At 40.7% G+C, this 17806-nt stretch overlaps 2 protein-coding genes across 5 annotated transcripts in view; one reads left to right on the top strand and one right to left on the bottom strand.

Annotated features, from left to right (window-relative positions):
• Window positions 1-17806, top strand: part of LOC100667002 (mamu class II histocompatibility antigen, DR alpha chain-like) — a 141802-nt gene that overhangs the window by 35468 nt on the left and 88528 nt on the right. The gene's annotated exons all lie outside the window — the stretch shown is intronic.
• Window positions 767-14159, bottom strand: LOC135231298 (DLA class II histocompatibility antigen, DR-1 beta chain-like). 4 transcript variants are annotated; one of them, XM_064285128.1, is made up of 6 exons: window positions 14014-14158; window positions 11108-11164; window positions 9029-9298; window positions 6218-6499; window positions 4918-5028; window positions 767-4133 (listed from the first exon to the last, which is right to left on the bottom strand). In XM_064285128.1, exons 1-6 carry the CDS (start codon window positions 14102-14104, stop codon window positions 4120-4122), a joined length of 825 nt encoding a protein of 274 aa, XP_064141198.1. In that variant the 5' UTR covers window positions 14105-14158; the 3' UTR covers window positions 767-4119. The 4 variants fall into 4 exon arrangements, with proteins under 4 accessions (XP_064141198.1, XP_064141207.1, XP_064141204.1 ...); XM_064285137.1 differs by lacking the exon at window positions 11108-11164; XM_064285134.1 differs by lacking the exons at window positions 767-4133; window positions 4918-5028 and adding an exon at window positions 5050-5526 and having other exon boundaries at window positions 14014-14159.

Below are 17806 nucleotides of genomic sequence, written 5' to 3' on the forward strand. Positions count from 1 at the left end.
GTAATGTAATAAGTTTGTGGCCAGAGAATATATTCTGTATGATTTCAATCCTCTGGAATTTATTCAGACTTTTATTATGGGCTAACATATGGTCTATTTCATGGATCTTCTTTGCACAATTAGTAGGAATAAATGTATTCTGTAGTTATGGGCAGTAGTCGACATATATGTCAGATTTAAATGTCAGTTAGGTCAAGATGGCTGAAAGTATAGCTTTGGTTTCCTTAATGATGTTTGTTTTCATGAACCTATAGAGAGGTTTTTCTCCATTCTACCCACCTCCCAAGTTCCCACACCACCCTTATGAGCTCAGCAAAATTTCTGGGAGGAAAACCAGCCAGTAGGGTTAAGCTAGTTTTGTATTTAGAGCCTCTATAGATTCCAAACCATCACACAAGCCCACAGGCTATTTAAAACTTTGCAGCCTTCTCATAACCCCATCAAAATCTCCCTTTCTGTGGTAGGTCCAATCTCACCGATGTTGAGTTTCAGCAGATGAGCCAAGGGAGGAGAGTGGAAATCTGTTCCCGCTCAACTAAGCAGAATTTGTCCAACTCTGGAATGTGGAGTTTTTAGACTTGTTTGCATCTACAGCATATGATTTTTTTTTTTCTTCTTTCCTGTTGGGAGTCTTAACCCATTTATTTAAAGCTCTCTATTTATTCCTTTGAATGGGTGTTTTTTTTTTTTTTTTTTTTTTTTATTCCTTTGAATGGGTGTACCACAACTTATCCATTCTCTATCTGAAAATTCAGAATGTTTCTTTTCTATTACTGTGGTACAATTAATCATTTTTTTAAATATGTAATCTTGGGCATGTATGTGAGAATTTATCTAGAGTATGAACACCTAGGGTGGAAATACTGGATTATCCAAAACACCAAAGTAGTACACCAGTTTACACCCACATCGCCATGTAAATACCCAAATATCATCCTGCAATATGTTGTTATCTCATGTATTTTATAGTTTTTTAAAGTACAGAATTTTTACAAGCAAGACAAATTTATTAATCTTTTCCTTTAGAATTTAAGAATATCTTTAATATTCCAAACCCTGGTAAAACAAGCTTTCAATTCTAACCTCCTTGGGTTCATATAGGGCTGATATTTTAGAACACATATCAAGGGTGGATTTTGTTGTTTTTGTCAATCATGTTGCATTTGCATTTTGAATCTGAATAGATACCTCCAAGCTGCCACCCATTCACAATTCTAATAACAGTACATGAGATACTCCATTCCCATAGAGTCTTATAATCCCTTGATTAGAAAAACAAATGAAGAATTACATTTTCCAATTTGTGGGGAGAAATATTTCATCATATTGTTATTTGGATTTGCATTTTTCTGATTCTTAGTGAGCTTGAGCATATATTTTATTGCCCATCAGCATATTCTCTTCTGTAAATAGTTTATATCCTTTGCCCAAATTTCTCTTGGATTCTTGTTCACTTATTTATTGACTTGTTGACAATTTTACATAATGAGGAATTTAGCCTAATATCTGCCTTGCCTGCTGCTGTTCTTTACATATTTCTTTGTGATTTTCTCCAAGCAAGGGAATTTTAAATTTTCAAATTTTTTTTTCCATTATGTCTTCTAAATTTTTTGTCTTGATTAGATTTTTTTTCTTTCAAGGTTATTTTAACAGGTTTATTGAGATATAATTTATGTACCACAAAATACACTGATTGTACATGTAAACTTCAATGATTTTAGTAAAGTTATAGATTTGTGCCACTATCATCACAATCCAGTTTTAGAATATTTTCATCAACCCGAAGAGGTTCCTGTTTACATATAAATCACATCCCCACCCCCAAGCCCTAGGCACCCACTGATATGCCTTTTATAATTTTGCCTTTTCTGAACATTTCGTATAAATGGAATCATATGACAAATAGTCTTTTGTGTCTGGTTTTTTTCACTTAGTAAAATGTTTTGAAGTTCATCCATTTTGTAGCATTTATCAGCATTTTTTCCTTTTTACTGTTGAACAATATTCCATTGCTTGGATATAGCACGTTTTGTTTATGCATTCACTGGTTGATGGATATTTGTTTCCAGTTTTGGGCAATTATGAGTATGTGCATCTATTAACATTTGCATATCTATCTTTGTGAAGACATATGTTCTCATTTCCCTTGTGTAAGTTTCATGTAGTGGATTGTTGGGTCATATGACAACATCATGATAAACGGAGAAAATGCTGAAGTTGTCAAGGATTTCCTTTGGATCCACAATCCACACGCATGGAAGCAGCAGTCAAGAAAATAAATAATGTACTGCATTTGGAGAATCTACTGGAAAATGCTTTTTTAAAGTGTTAGAAAGCAAAAATGTCACTTTGAATATTAAGGTGGGCCTGACCATGGTATTTTCAATTGCCGTATGTGCATGCAAAAGCTGGACAATGAATAAGGAAGACCAAAGAAGAACTGGAGCTTTTGAATTATGGCGTTGGCAAAGAATATTGAATATGCCATGGATTCCCAGAAGAACCACAAGTCTGTCTTGGAAGAAGTGCAGCCAGAATGCTCCTTAGAGGTGAGAATGGTGAGACTTCATCTCACTTATTTTGGACATATAATTAGGAGGGGACAATCCCTGAAGAAAGACACCATACTTGGAAAAGTAGAGGGTCAGTGAAAGTGAAGAAAACCCTCAACAAGATGGACTGACAATGACACAGTGTCTGCAACAATGGGCTCAAACATCTCACCAGTTGCGAGAATGGTGCAGGACCAGACGCTTTGATCTGTTATACATAAAGTCACTGTGAGTCAGAACTGACTTGATGTCACCTAACAAAACAATATGACAGATGTTTAAGTTTTTAAGAAATTCCTAAACTGTTCTCCAAAGTGGTTGTAACATCATACATGTCCACCAGAAATACATCAGGGTTTAGAAAGGTTTAGATATACAAAAGATGGTGATAGTAATAAAGATAATAAATAATATCTCTGCTTATTAATTTTATACTTTCTTTATAATTTGTTGAAAGGAATGAGTTTAGGATAGGCCTTACCAGAAACTCTCCATTTATCTTAAAGTAAACCTCAAATGTTTTGGCATCTAATTCTAGATTCAGTTTCATGGATGCATTTACCCAACCATGAATACCAAAAACCTGTTTACTAAAATCGATGTATAATATATTTTAGCATATTATAGAGTTGGTCACTCCTCATTATGCTCCTTTTTAATAAAATTCCCTTGGGAAATACAGTTTTCTTAAAAAAATTTTTTAAGTATCAGCATGTTGAGTTCTAAAAATAAAACAAGCAAGCAATACTCTTGTTTACTTGTTTTAAAATTGTCATTGGGTTTATGCGTGGTGTTCCATACTCAGTATGTTCACACACACACACACAAAAATTCAAAACATGAACTGATGCTGCCTGGCAAGAATATATAGGCCTTCATGCAGAAGTGAATTAAAAATACTGACAACCTAATAGTTCCAGACACCACAGTTTCTCATGTTTGTTGTCTCTCATTTGTAGCCCATGCTAGAAAGGGACCTGTGTATTTATCTTTGATGATGTAAAGGTGTAGGAGACTACCATGATCTGGGTGCATTAAAGAGCCTTCTCCTAGCACGGTGAAATGTTCCTTACAGGACACAGAAAACCCAAGAAAAAGCAGGCAAGAAAAGCTTCCAGATCTATATATGTCCAAAATTCAGGAATATAAGTGAAAGCAATTACTGTGTTACAATGCAATCCTCATTTTATCTCTTATTTCTACTTCTTTTTCTTGAAGCTGTAGGAAAAAGATGATTTTTATTCCATGTTGATTTCAGAAAACTTTTATGAGGCAATGTGAGCAGATGGTGAGTTCAGATGAATGGGGAGGAGTAAGGATGAATAAAAAGGAAACTGGGAAAAAGGAAAACAAGACACTCTAAGCAACATTGGGGACCTCCAGACCAAGGCCGGGGGATGAGGAAACTCATCAAGGTTGACATTTTCTCTAGGGTCAGTGAACCAGGAGTGAGCCGGATACTGAAGAACCACACTCTTTGGGGAAGAAAAAGAGTGAAGCTCACATCTTTTCATGGTGTGAAGAAGCTGGGAGAGAAGGTTCTTCCTTGAGTGTCACCGTCTTCACTTCAGCTCAGGAGTCCTGAACAAGACAGAGAAGAGTGTTGTTTCCAAACCAAACTCTACCAACAAATTCTTTTCCCCCTCTCTCAGGCCCTCAGGTTATAGCAATGTAGTCAGAAGAAAGAAAAAAATGCCTTAAGTCCCTGTGACGCAGTGCTGCTCTGGAGCACAGGGCTTTTAAGCAGAGAGAAGAATCTTTGGTACAAACTGCCTGATCAGAAGTCTGAATGCAAAGTCCTTCCTGATATATCTGTGTCCTGTCTGGTCTCCTCTACCATAATTCTAGGAGAAACCAATCTCATTCTAAAAGAGATTGATTGAAGTCCAGAGTGTGCTGGGGAAGAGAGAAGAAGATGTATGTTTATAAGATATAGAGGCACATCCGTCCCCACACACCATGTCCTCAGTTCTAGATCTCCCAACTGAGATTTCTCTAACACCACAACAGATATCACACCATGGCAGAGAAGAAAGTGGAGTCTGAGAGCCTTCAGTCTATGAACCTTCTACCACACAAATCCAGTATATTTAGTTTCAGTGGTTCCTCTTTCATCTATTCCAGGATTCTGACCCAAAATCTCCATGCACAGTAGCTGTTCTTTTATCTGCCACAGGTTATGACCCCTATACTTTGACAAAAGAGCAATGGGCTCTTTATTTCTGAATGCTTCGAAATTTGGGATGGACTGGAAAACAAAAGCTTTATACAAGGTCATTGCTCTACAGAAAGGTAAGTTGAACAAAGCCCTATTTCCTCCTCAGGGTAGTCCATGGGGAACCCCAGCTACCACAAGCTTCCTTACCTTTCTGTTTCCTGAAGTGGATGAACAGCCCCGCCCCAAGGAAGAGCAGACCCAGAACCAAGCCCCCGATTCCACTCAGCATCTTGCTCTGCACAGATCCAGATTGTGCCCCTAAGAGAAGAAGCCAGCTTTAGTGATTTTTACCCCAAATCCAACTTCTCTAGTTGAGACTCTGAGATTCAGAGCTTTGAGGATGGGGGAAGAAGCCTACTCTGCAAAATAGAATAACTGACTACTTTTGGAAAACAAAATTTTAAATATCTCACTGAGGAGATACAAGGTTCAGGCACTGAACTCATTAAATATCACAGCCCCGACATGAGGTTTGACCACACATCTGATGTGTGAGAAGCCTGGGACTCAGTGAGGTTAAGTAGCTTGTCTAGAGTGACAGAGCTAATACAAGGCAGAGCTGAGGCTGCATTCCCCTCAGGTCAGGAAGGGCCCTGCATTGTAGAGGACGCTCCTCTCCTCAGATCACAATGAACATCTATACAACTCAGAGCAACAGCACAGGAAGCAGAAGCCCAGCCCCAAGAAAGAGCAGACCCAGAACCAAGCCCCCGATTCCACTCAGCATCTTGCTCTGTGTAGATCCAGATTGTGCCCCTAAGAGAAGAAGCCAGATTTAGTGATTTTTACCCCAAATCTAACTTCTTTAATTGAGACTCTGAGATTCAGGGCTTTGAGAATGGAGCAAGAAGTCTGCTCTGCAAAACAGAATAACTGGTCACTTCTGGAAAACAAAGTTTTAAAAATCACATTGAGGAGATACAAGGTTCAGGTACTGAAACTCATTAAATATCAGCCCTGACCTAAGGTTTGACCACACATCTGAGTAAGGTTAAGCAGCTTGTCTAGAGTGACAGAGCTAATAAAAGGCAGAGCTGAGGCTGCATTCCCCTCAGGTCAGGAAGGGCCCCGCATTGTAGAGGACGCTCCTCTCCTCAGATCACAATGAACATCTATTGAACTTAGAGCAATAGCACCGGAAGCAGAAGCTCAACCCCATGGGTAGGGAACTGGTACACAGGGCCAAGAGGGTGACCTTGTCTTGTGATATCATGAGAAGATTCAAATCAGAATCAGCCTCATTTCTGCCTACCAGGCATAATTGCCTCCCCAGATGTATAGGTATTTGATCACAGAGCTGCTAACCTCTGTAACTGGTGCTGAAGGAGAGGAGAACATGGAGCAAATGAAAAAAACATGTTGCAAGAGGAGAAACCTCATACTCAGGGAATAACAAAAGCCCCCTTCTTGCTGAGTGAGGAACTAATGAGGCCAGAGAGCTTCTCACTCCATTCCACTGTGACAGGGCTCTTCAGGCTTGGGTGCTCCACTTGGCAGGAGTAAACATCTCCACCCTGAGGAATGGTTTCAAGCATCACCAGGATCTGGAAGGTCCAGTCTCCATTCTGGATCAGGCCTGTGGAGACAACCCCAGCCTCCTCCTCCTGGCCATTCCGGAACCATCTGACTTCAATGTGGCCTGGATAGAAACCATTCACAGAGCAGACCAGGAGGTTGTGGTGCTGCAGGGGCTGAGTCTTTGCCGGATACACAGTCACCACAGGCTCAACTAGGAGAGAAAAGGCAGAGAGAATAAGTGAGGACATCATAATAACTCTTGCTTGGCTGTCTTTCTGTCTCTCTTCAAACCCAGGCTCAAGTCTTGGAAAAAAAAAAAAAATCTGTGCTGTCTAGCAGATTTTGACTCATAGCCATCCTTTAGTGTTTCCAAGGAGTGGCTGGTGGACTCAAACTGTCAATCTTTTTGTTAGTAGCTGAGCTCTTAACCACTATACCGCCAAGGCTCCCAAGTCTTGGCCAGGCCTCCCTCAAGCTGGCCATGTGGCCATATGAGTCAGTATGTCAGGGGCCTTGAATTTAATCCTTAAGACATGGACTCATTATATTTGAGAGACATTAGTAAGATTGTGGGCTTTTTGATAATTGAAACACTTGTTCACTAGTATAATCTTTGCAAGGCATGTAGTGTTTGAAGAAAGGCGTGATTTTTAGAACCAGGGTGGTTGGGTTCAAATCCAGCCTTTGCCTCTTATGGGATGGTCCTGGGAGACTTTCTTAATTCCTTGTTGACTGAATTTTCTTGCCTATAAAGAGGGATAATAATAGTAACTTACCTCTTAGTGTTATGTGAGAATTATATGTGATTAAAATATGTAAAACGGTGACTGGAACGTAGCATTCGGTAATGTTAGCTAGTTATTATCCTTGTTTACTCTGAGAGAAAATGTGATTCAAAGTAGTACAGAGAGATTGGGGAATGGCAGGGGGTTAAGTGTGGAGATAAGAGCATGAAGTCCTAGAATGCTATCTTGATGCGCTCACACCTTTAGAGCCACAGAAATGGCTCTACCACTGGGAAGCAAAAACTTATTTTCTAACTCTGTGAGTTGAGTCCCAAATAAAGCATGAAGTCTAAAGGAGGGATAAAGTCACAAGGAAAGCCATTCGTTCAAAAAAGTTCTAATATTTACTCTCATCTGATCAACCCCTCTTCTTTTTCAGTACAAATGAATCTAGTATTGGGATTGTTACCCTTTTACAACTGTCTGTCTTTCCAAACTGACATTTGAGGTCAGGGTAGGGTCTGGGGCTCATTAATATATGTGCTTCATGCTTTGGACAGTCCCTGACACTAGCAGACTCTCAGTAAATACAAATATTTTTTAAAAAGAAGGAGAAACTTGGGAGACAACTTTTTTACCATACCACAAAATGGCAGATTTAAGATTGTTAGTAAATCATTACCAACAATTTTGCAATACATCTCATTTAATCAAAATGTTTAAATTCTTAACATTGAAAATAACAGAGTCAAATTTATAAACCACAAATTGAAGAAAATGTGGAATCAAATAGCAGCAACATGTTAGTAATCTTGCTTTGTATAGAACCCATTTCTCTGGGAAAAAAAAAACCTAGAACCCTAGAATTAATAGTCAACAAATAATTCTTAGAGTAGTAATTAAAACTGGCCAATAAATATATGAAAAAAAATTTAAAAGCCTCAGAAATAAAGAAATAGAAATTAAAAAGAAAAAGAAAATTTGAACTGAATATTCAGCAATTAAAAAAAAAAAAAAAAAAAAGACCCAACAAAGGAGGCTATGGGGTAAATCGTGCTACAGCCATACAAAGCAAGTATTATAAAAATTGCAACATCGGTATGTTAGTAAAAATTATACTTCAAAAAATTATTTCAACTATCTAAAAATATATACATTAAAACACAACAAAAACAGCAAGAAATTTAGACCTAAAAGAAGCCTCAGAAATGTCAGAGGTGCCTCAGAAATTCCTTCACCTCCACCCTGCCTCCCCCACACAAAATAAGTGAATAAATTATTCTGGTACTTTTTCCTCAGTGAAATAGTTATGCAAACAAAAAACACACACTTTTTATTTCAGGGATTCATGGCTGAGAAGGTCCTGTGTTAAGGACAGCCTGGGAGGAGCCCCACATTATCCCAGATGTTGACTCTCCCATCTCCCCTCCCCCTCAGCTCTCCCCACAGTGGCCCCAGGACAACCTGAGGGCCCCCCTCCCGCACCCCACACACCCACACTCTGCCTCCCCCTGCCCCTCACACCCCAGCCTACAGCACACACACACACACACACACACACACACACACACACACACACACACACTCTTCCTCCCTCTGCCCCTCACACCCCAGCCTACACCACACACACACACACACACACACCCACACTTTGCCTCCCTCTGCCCCTCACACCCCAGCCTACACCACACACACACACACACTCTGCCTCCCTCTGCCCCTCACACCCCAGCCTACACCACACACACACACACCTACACCCACACTTTGCCTCCCTCTGTCCCTCACTCCCCAGCCTGCACCACACACACACACACACACACTCTGCCTCCCTCTGTCCCTCACTCCCCAGCCTGCACCACACACACACACACACACCCACACTTTGCCTCCCTCTGCCCCTCACACCCCAGCCTGCACCACACACACACACACACAGACACACAGACACAGACACACACACAGACACAGACACACACACACACAGTCTCCCACGCCCCCCGGCCAGCGCTCACCTCTCCGCTGCACCATGAAGCTCTCACCAACCCCGTAGTTAGGTCTGCAGTAAGTGTCCACCGCGGCCCGTCTCTCCTCCAGGAGCTCCTTCTGGCCGTTCAGGTACTCAGCACTCCGCCGCCCCAGCTCCGTCACCGCCCTGTACTCCCCCACGTCGCTGTCGAAGCGCACGTACTCCTCCCGGTTGTAGATGTATCTGTCCAAATACCGCACCCGCTCCGTCCCGTTGGTGAAGTGACACTCAGCCTTAGCCTGGTCCAGGAAACTTGCTGTGGGGAAGCCAACAGTCAGGGGGCCCTGATGCGAGGTGGCGGCACTAACGACCCCTGAGGGGCTCCACCCCCAACACCAAGCCACCGGCCTGTGCGGCTTCATCTTTCACCCGCCTGATCCTGACTGAGGCCGCGCAGGGCGGAGGGCGCCCGCCTGGTGCCAGGTCCTGTGATCCTCTCCTGCTTAGACACTTGGCGGGAGACCTCCAGGTCGGAGCCAGACGAGGATTTGCCCCCATCCCTGCCGTCTACGGAAACCCTGGTTAAGAGCTACGCTACTAACCAAAAGGTCTGCAGTTCGAATCCGCCAGGCGCTCCTTGGAAATCCTATGGGGGCAGTTCTACTCTATCTTACAGGGTGGCTGTGAGTCGGGATCCACTCGACCGCAACCGGTTTGGTTTTTGGCTTCTGCCATCTCACCACCTTTTCCTGAAATCTCCCGTCCTCTCACCTCCCACAGTTCTTCACCTGTTTCCCTGAACACTTCCCACCTCCTCCATTCTGTAGACACTTAATAAGTCCTAACCTGTGCCAGCCCTGTGCTGCCGCCTAGGAAGCCAAAGCAGAGAAAAGGAGATTTCTTCCGTCCACACAGGAAGCTGAAATTGTAGTGAAAGTGACAGATAAAAGCCAACACACAAGAATTTACACAAAAGTGAGAACTGTCAAAAAAAGAAAATTGTGGAGTTTCATACAGAGGATAATGGCGTGATCTGGATTGCCTTAGGGTGCCAGTGAGAGGACTCTCTGAAAAGCAACATTTAAGATGACGTTATGGATTCAATTGTGTCCTCCCAAAAATGTGTTGTAAATCCTAATGAGTTTTCTTTATGTTAATGACTCAGTAGGACTATAGGGTGTGTCTTAAGTCAATCCCTTTTGAGATATAAAAACAGCAGACTGAACAACCAAGCAGACATAGGGAAGACAGGTGCCAAGCCACGCTTAGATCTCAGAGGAAGAGAAAATCAAGACACAAGAACTTCCCTCCAGAGCCAACAGAGAGAGAAACCCTTCTGCAAGAGCCAGCACTCAGATTTCAGAAGTCTAGTTTCCTAAATGGAACACTGGTGGCGTAGTCTTTTAAGAGCTATGGCAGCCAACCAAAAGATCTGTGGTTTAAATCCACCAGGCTTCCCTGGAAACCCTGTGGGGCACTTCTACTCTGTCCCACAGGGTAGCTATGAGTCGGAATCGACTCAATGGAAACAGGTTTCAGTTTTTTGGTAGTCTCCTAAACTGTGAGAAAATAAATTTCTGTTTGTTAGAGCCACCCATTTGTGGTATTTCTGTTATAGCAGCACTAGATAACTAACGCAGGCGACATGAAATACTAAGCTGATGTGAACTAGGGGAAGAGTGGGGCACGTGTGGAGTTTGGGCTAACAGGTAGGCACATTGCAGGTAAAGGTAATAGCATATACAAAAGCTCGAAAGAATTGATGAACTTCTTGAGGAAACCAGAAGAAAAGACTTCACTTAAGCACAGAGAGTGAGGGGAAAGGAGCACAAAAGATCCCATTGGAGAAATCACATGGAGCCAGGTGCCTAAAATACTTGTAGGTGATGTTAGGATTGTGGATTTATACGGAATGTAATAGGAACTGAGAAGCTATCATTTTTAAGCAGGCTAATACCATGATCCAATACAGGTACCCTAGCCCTTATCTACATTTCAAAATCCAAAAATTCCCAAAAACAAAAAGAAAAAAAATTTTAAAACTTTGGTGCCAAAGCTAATTTGGCAAATCTGACCTGATGTCAGGGGTCAGATGTGTGTCAGAGCTCTAATGTACAATACTTGCTTCTGTACATTCTTCTGGGTTTTGTTTTTAAGTTGAACTGAACTATGAACTGTGAAGCTGTCAAAAAAAACAAAACAGTTAATGAATCACCTTGTGTTTAAATTGATGAAAATAAAAAGACTCATCAGACATTATTAAAGTATAGAATGTAGAATTACTGCAGGTGTTTGGGGCATTATACTGAAAAAATACTTGCGGCAGTCACCACCATGTATGACTTAACAGCATAACGGCAAGTTGTTAAAAGTTAGCAGAGATGCTGATGACCAGGAACTCATGTTTGTAATTAATTGGGAAAGTTAATTTTTAAAATCCAAAATTCTAATTTCCAAAAGTCATCTGGCTCTAAGAATTTCAGAAATAGAATTCTAGATCTGTACATGTTTTCAGACATCACTGACAACAGAGTAAACAGTCAAGTGGACATGGAAAAAGGCAAGAATGGAAGAAAAGAGACAAGTTTGGGGGCTACTAGAATAATCCAGGCACAGGATGACAGCGGCCTGAACAATGGTGGTAGACTGGTACCGAGAAGGTGGTGGGCAGACTTGAGGGCTATTTTGTGCATAGCATTCATGGATATGTGGATGGAGAGGAAAATCATAGCTTGCACTGATGTGAGACTAGAGTGTAGCAGGAACTATTTCTAATGCTTTACATAGGTCATATCTTTTAATCCTCAGAACAATTCCATGAAGGAGATATAATTCTCCTCATTTTACAATTGAAGCAACAAAAGCACAGCCGGGCTAAATGACTTGATCATAGTCAAATATTTCATGGCAGGTGAAGCAAGGATTGCAACTCAAGAAATCTGGCTCCAGCATCCTAGCTCTTCACCAGGACACTTCCTGGAAGTGATTAATTACATGTTCTGTGCCTTGTGCCACAGCTCCAGTGCCAGTGTCCTTCTTGGTAAAGATTGACAGTGACCTCACAGTTCCTAAATTCAATAGATGGTTCTCAATCATCATTTCAATTTCTCAGCAGCTTTCAACAGTACTGGCCACCATATCTTCCAAACTTATCAAAATTTTATAATACTTAGACTTTTTCACTTTCCCTTTTTCATCCCAGGTTCTCATACCCATAATGTAGTCAGGACACAGGCGTCACACAGGAACTATGCTAATTTCACTCTACACATCTATACCTGAATTTTCAACCCTTCCAATTATACGTCTTGTACACAGTAACTATAAAATGTTACTATCCTTTATGCTTACAGAGACCAGATTTGTTTTGCTCATCACCTTGTCCTCTTCACCTAGGGGCAGCGATTTGTGTATTTTAGGTCACTAGTAATAAATGTTGTGAGAATTACTGATTTCGTGCCTAACCAGTCAACATTGCATACAAAGACACTCTAGTGCTTCCTTGCTATTGTCCAAACATCTCTGGTTCTCAGTTCCTCCCAGCTTCTCTTCAGTCCCTTTTATTCTTATGTTTTAAGTCCTGCTGACTCTCTGATCCCAGAGTACTGTCCTTTCTTGAGGCCACCTGCTCAAAAGATTCATCTTTAATCCCGAGTTCACTTCTTAACCCCCACTATCTCTTCAAACAGTTCAGCCTCTAACCTAAATATACCACTGAATCTGCCAATGTCAAGTCCACCAAAGCCAGTGCTCACTTCTCTGTCATGTTCTCACCTCAGCCACTTCTTAGTGGTATCCACCAGAGCGGGCCACTCCCACCTTCTTGTAACCAGTTTCCTCTCCTTGGCTTCCGTGCATCATCACATTCTCTTAGTTTTCCTCCAACAAACACCACTGGTACTTCTTCTCAGTGTCCCTCGCTGACTCATTCTTCTTAAATCAACTTTTAATGTGAAGATGCCTCTGTGTTTGGCCTTGGACTCTCTTCTTGTTTTCTATTCATATTGTCTCTCTGTAAGTGACGTCTTCCACTTTCTTGCATTTAATACAATCCATGTATTGATGACACCAACTCGTATATCACCTGCCCTGGACTCTCCCTAAATTCAAGTCTCTTATATTTAATTGACCTCTTGATAATTTCTCATGAATGTCAAAATGACATATCAAACCTCACTTAAACAAAACTTTTATTTATAGCCTCCCACTTCAAATCATTTCCTCCCTCGATGTTCCCTGGCTATAAAGGGCACCAGCATCCACCAAGTTATTCAAGACAAAACCCTTAGAGATAAATTTGATTTTCTGCTTTTCCTCACCACTTACATTTTATTCATCTTTAAGTCATCCCAAATAGATCCTTAAATTGTCCACTTTTCTGCCTTTATCGCTAGAACACTAAATGAAGCCACCAGCGTGACTTCCCTGTAGAATTCTACAGTGTTTCTTAACTGTTTACTTGCCTCCATTTGTGAACCCTATAGTCCATTGTACACATAGTGTGTGTGTATATATATAAATTACCTCTTCCTGTAACCCTCCAGTGTCTTCACCAATCTATTTATAAATAAAAATCAAATTTCTTACCATGGCTGTCAGGGCCTTAAACGATTTGGCTCCTGACTCCCTCTCCAACCTCATCTTTCACCACACTCCCCCTTGCTCGCTATGCTCCAGTCACTCTAGCCTTCTTTCTCACCTTTAAACACAGCAAACATCCTACCTCATTTAGACCTTTCTCCTGTATTCCCCTATCCCTGGAGGACTTGTCCCTTAGATTTTCACATGACTGGCTTCTTCTCATCATTCATATCTCAGCCTAATGTGACTTTCTCAGGGAAAATTCCCTATTCACTGATTGTAGAAAGAATTTGGGATCCCTACGATAAAGATAGATAATCACTGAAGAAAATCTCAATTTTTTTTTTTTTTTAAGAACTTGACGTCACATAGCCTGGACAAAGTGACAAAGTTAACTCTTTCCCTACTCATCCCACCCCATAACAGCTACCACCCAACGTGTGCACTTACGTCGGGTGTCCCTGGACAAAGCCAGAGGAGGATTCAGCATCAGAGTCAGAGCTGCCATCCAGGTGCCCCTGGGGAACCACAAGCACACCATGCTGGAGAACAGGAGAGCACAAGTTAAGAGAGGAACAGGTAAGCCTCCCTCAACGAAACCTATGACTCTTCTCCACTCACATCCTAAGGACCTGGTGGTATCGTCTCTGGATTGGGTAGCCTCGGCACTGAGAACCAATCAGCATTCGAGAGAATTAGCATCATCAGTTGCTGGTCAGCAATTTAGTATCGAGGTCCTCTTTTGAAACTTAGACTTTGCTTCATTAAGAGGATTATTTCAATTTAGTACTTTAAGGATTTGATCCAACTGCATCTAAAGGCTTTTAACTGATCCGTGTTGTGAGCCAGACTGTGCTGGTCAGTGATGTGTACACACAAGTTTAAGCCCTTTAGGAGCCTTCGTGTCCCGTATGGTTGGAGAACGAGCCTTTGGACAAGCTTATGTGAGTGTGTTTAGGAGGAGAGGTGGTGGAGGAAACATGACTGCAAGTCAGGAGATGTTTAATTTGGATCAACAAAACTTAGTGCTGTAGATTTGGGAAAGTTAACTTTTCACAGGAGAAATAAAGACATTGTGATTTTTTCAGGAATCTGGATACTGGAAAATGCTGTAATTCTTTGAAAATTTGGGAGCCACCTCAAGAAGTAGCATTCCCTGGTAACTGAGGAGCTGACAGAATTATAGTTTTTGATTAGGGAGTAGAGTCTGTAACTCCTTACAGGTAGAGATGTCGCTGATATAACAAAAGAAAATTGATAGTCCATAATTTAACCTGGGTGAAAAGATTTTTCAGGTTTGTCTCCTGATGCCATCAATGAGTTTAGTGGCACCTCCAGAATACATGGGAGGCAATCTATGTGGAATGGAGGTCTTGAAGGCACCTTTGTACAGCATTTAACCTAATAATGTAATAAGGTAAAAAATCCAAATAAAAGGCTGCAAGGAGCTGAAAGATTGATAATGGACTCAGAGTCAGCCTTTGGCACAAGTCTGCTTTAGAATAAGCAATATTTGTGTGGGAAAGTTTTCAGTTTCTTGCTCTCAGTTCCCATTATGATTTTCTCATTTACTTGGGGATTTTTTTTTCTTTTTAAAATAATTTTTATTGTACTTTAACAGAAAGTTTACAAATCAAGTCAGTCTCTCACACAAAAACCCATATACACCTTGCCACACACTCCCAATTACTCTCCCCTCATGAGACTCTCTCCCTGCACTCTCCCCCTTCGTGTCCATTTTGCCAGCTTCTAACCCCCTCCACCCTCTCATCTCCCCTCCAGGCAGGAGATGCCAACATAGTCTCAAGAGTCCACCTGATCCAAGAAGCTCACTCTTCACATCATCCCTCTCCAACCCATGGTCCAGTCCAATCCATGTCTGAAGAGTTGGCTGGGGAATGGTTCCTGTCCTGGGGCAACAGGTCTCAGAGCCATGACCACCGGGGTCCTTCCAGTCTCAGTCAGACCATTAAGTCTGGTCTTATGAGAATTTGGGGTCTGCATCCCACTGCTCTCCTGCTCCCTCAGGGTGGGGATATTTTTTTAATTGACCCTCTTCCCTTGCTTTATCCTATGGAATGTTATAAGAAGACTTTGCAGGTTAATACATTAAGAACATTCAGGAAATGGAAAACTATGAAAAAACTATGAATTGTATCCTTTGATGTAATCATGTAATTTTAAACACATTAATGTACTTTGAGATAATTATTAAAGATATTAAAATAAATGCAACATCTCTGATTCAGAATAAACTTTAGACAACAACTACTACATCTGAAGTTCTCCATTAATTTATATCTACCATACTTCTGACAAGCAGTCTTTCTTTTTGGGCCTTAATTAATATTCTGGTAACAGAGTACTCAATATTCTGCAATAAAAAGTGATTAAACTTTATTGAGTAATTGCTGAGCATTTTATTTTGTGCTAAGAATTGTACTGAGAGCTTGTTATGCATCAGATTTTTATTTAATTCTCACATCAGCCCAGTGAGGTGAGTACCCTTTTGATCCCTACAGATGAAAAGAATAAAATGATGGAGATTAAACAATTTTTGCAAAGATACAAGGCTAATAAATGGTACATTTCTGGTTGAATCAAGTTATATGTGATTCCAAACCCCACTAGCTCAGTCATTATATCATACTACCTTACATTCAATGTCTGAAGGCGATAGTGTCCCTTGTATTAAAATATTTTTATCATTTTAATCCGTGGATTTGAGTAGTCAGTAAGACTATTCCTTTTAATGAATGGCAGCATTTTCTATCATTTAAGGGGGCTTCTTCATAGCAAATCTACTTTCTTCAAAGGATTCCCCTTATCACCATCCTTACTCTCCTGTAGAAACGACAAAATTTGAACTTACGTAGTGACATCCATAGTCTTTGTTATTAAAGATTAACAGTGACTTCAACATTCTCAAATCCAACCTGTTGTTTTCAATCATTATTTCAGATTTCTCACCATAATGCAGTTTAATACCTCAAGTGCAGTTTCACCAACTCAGAATAGAACAGAAATAGTGTCTCTTTTTGGAAAAGTATATTTCTATTAATGTGGAAGTTAAAAAATATCCTGCAGAGATTGCATAGAAGCCAAATTATCCCTGTATTAGAGAAGAAACTGTGTCTCTAGACCCCAAGGATAATTCAGGATTGTTGGCAGGGGTGCAGATGCAACCAGGGGGATATCACATTTCATTTCACAATCAGGAAACTGTAATTTGTGCTCATTGTAATGTGTGATAATCTGGGAAAGCCAAGATAAAGTTCACCTTAGTATTATAGAACACAATGGGATGGAAAACAAAAGTGATTCTATATCAAGAATGTACTGAAATATAGTTAAAAAGAACTCTAACAGAACTTGTTCACATGAATTTGACATGCAATTCACAAACCATTTGAATTTATTTTGAAAAAGAAAGGGCCAGAGACTATGAGCTAAGATCTGTATGTTGTATACCTTTATAATTAGTAAAAATGTGCTCCTTTCAAAATGATATCTCATATGTTTTTCAATATATATTCAAAGTAAACATAGCTTAGTAAAACATTATAGTAACTATCAGCAAACTATCCATCCCAGCGGTGATCTCCAGGCTGAACTTCTTCAGCGAAAGTGGGAGGAGAAGCTCCCCTGCTCCACTCTGGCTGTGTATGAGAGGTGTCATTTAAGGGTTTATTTCTGAGGAGAAGGCCATTAAATTTCATCCTGGGGAAAGTGGTTCTCAGTACAGAAGTTCTACCATCTCTAATCTCCATGCATGAGACTGTAGATTTGTAGTTATGGAATATAAGTACCAATACTTTTGGGGACAAATAAGTAAAACCATAAGCATAAACTTTCTATTGAAAAGAGGCAGATTGAATTTTGTAGCATTAGAATTTCTAAGTCCAATAAGTTGTCATACAATGGGAATCACTTTTAGTAAGCCTGAGGGATGGCAGTAAATATTGGAAAGTGGGCTCTTTTAGATATCAGTAAGGCACAACTAGCATAGAAAGTCTGTCACTTGTCCCGGTAGGGTACTCTCAGGAGTTTTCAGTTCAACTTGAAGTGACAAGCTGGTCACTATTCCCTATGTTTAAGAAAAAAAAAATATATTACTAATAAGAAAAGGATAAAGAAGCCAATTTCTTCTTTCCGTGGAAAAATCATCTTCTTTGACAGAAGACTGTGCCATGTGACAGGCTTGGTAAGGCCCTTTCCAGTGGTAGCTCAGTTATGTCTTCCA

The sequence above is a fragment of the Loxodonta africana genome, chromosome 1, assembly GCF_030014295.1.
Source record: "Loxodonta africana isolate mLoxAfr1 chromosome 1, mLoxAfr1.hap2, whole genome shotgun sequence".
NCBI lineage: Eukaryota > Metazoa > Chordata > Mammalia > Proboscidea > Elephantidae > Loxodonta > Loxodonta africana.

Excerpts from the sequence above, each read along its gene's own strand:
- LOC135231298 (XM_064285128.1), bottom strand. The coding sequence starts at position 14,104 with ATGGTGTGCTTGTGGTTCCCCAGGGGCACCTGGATGGCAGCTCTGACT. Across the intron at positions 11,165-14,013 it reads TTTGTCCAGGGACACCCGAC|CTTCACAGTTCATAGTTCAG; the intron begins GTAAGTGCACAC and ends TTTTTTTGACAG. Across the intron at positions 5,029-6,217 it reads CCCTGTCACAGTGGAATGGA|GGGCACAATCTGGATCTGTG; the intron begins GTGAGAAGCTCT and ends TTCTTCTCTTAG.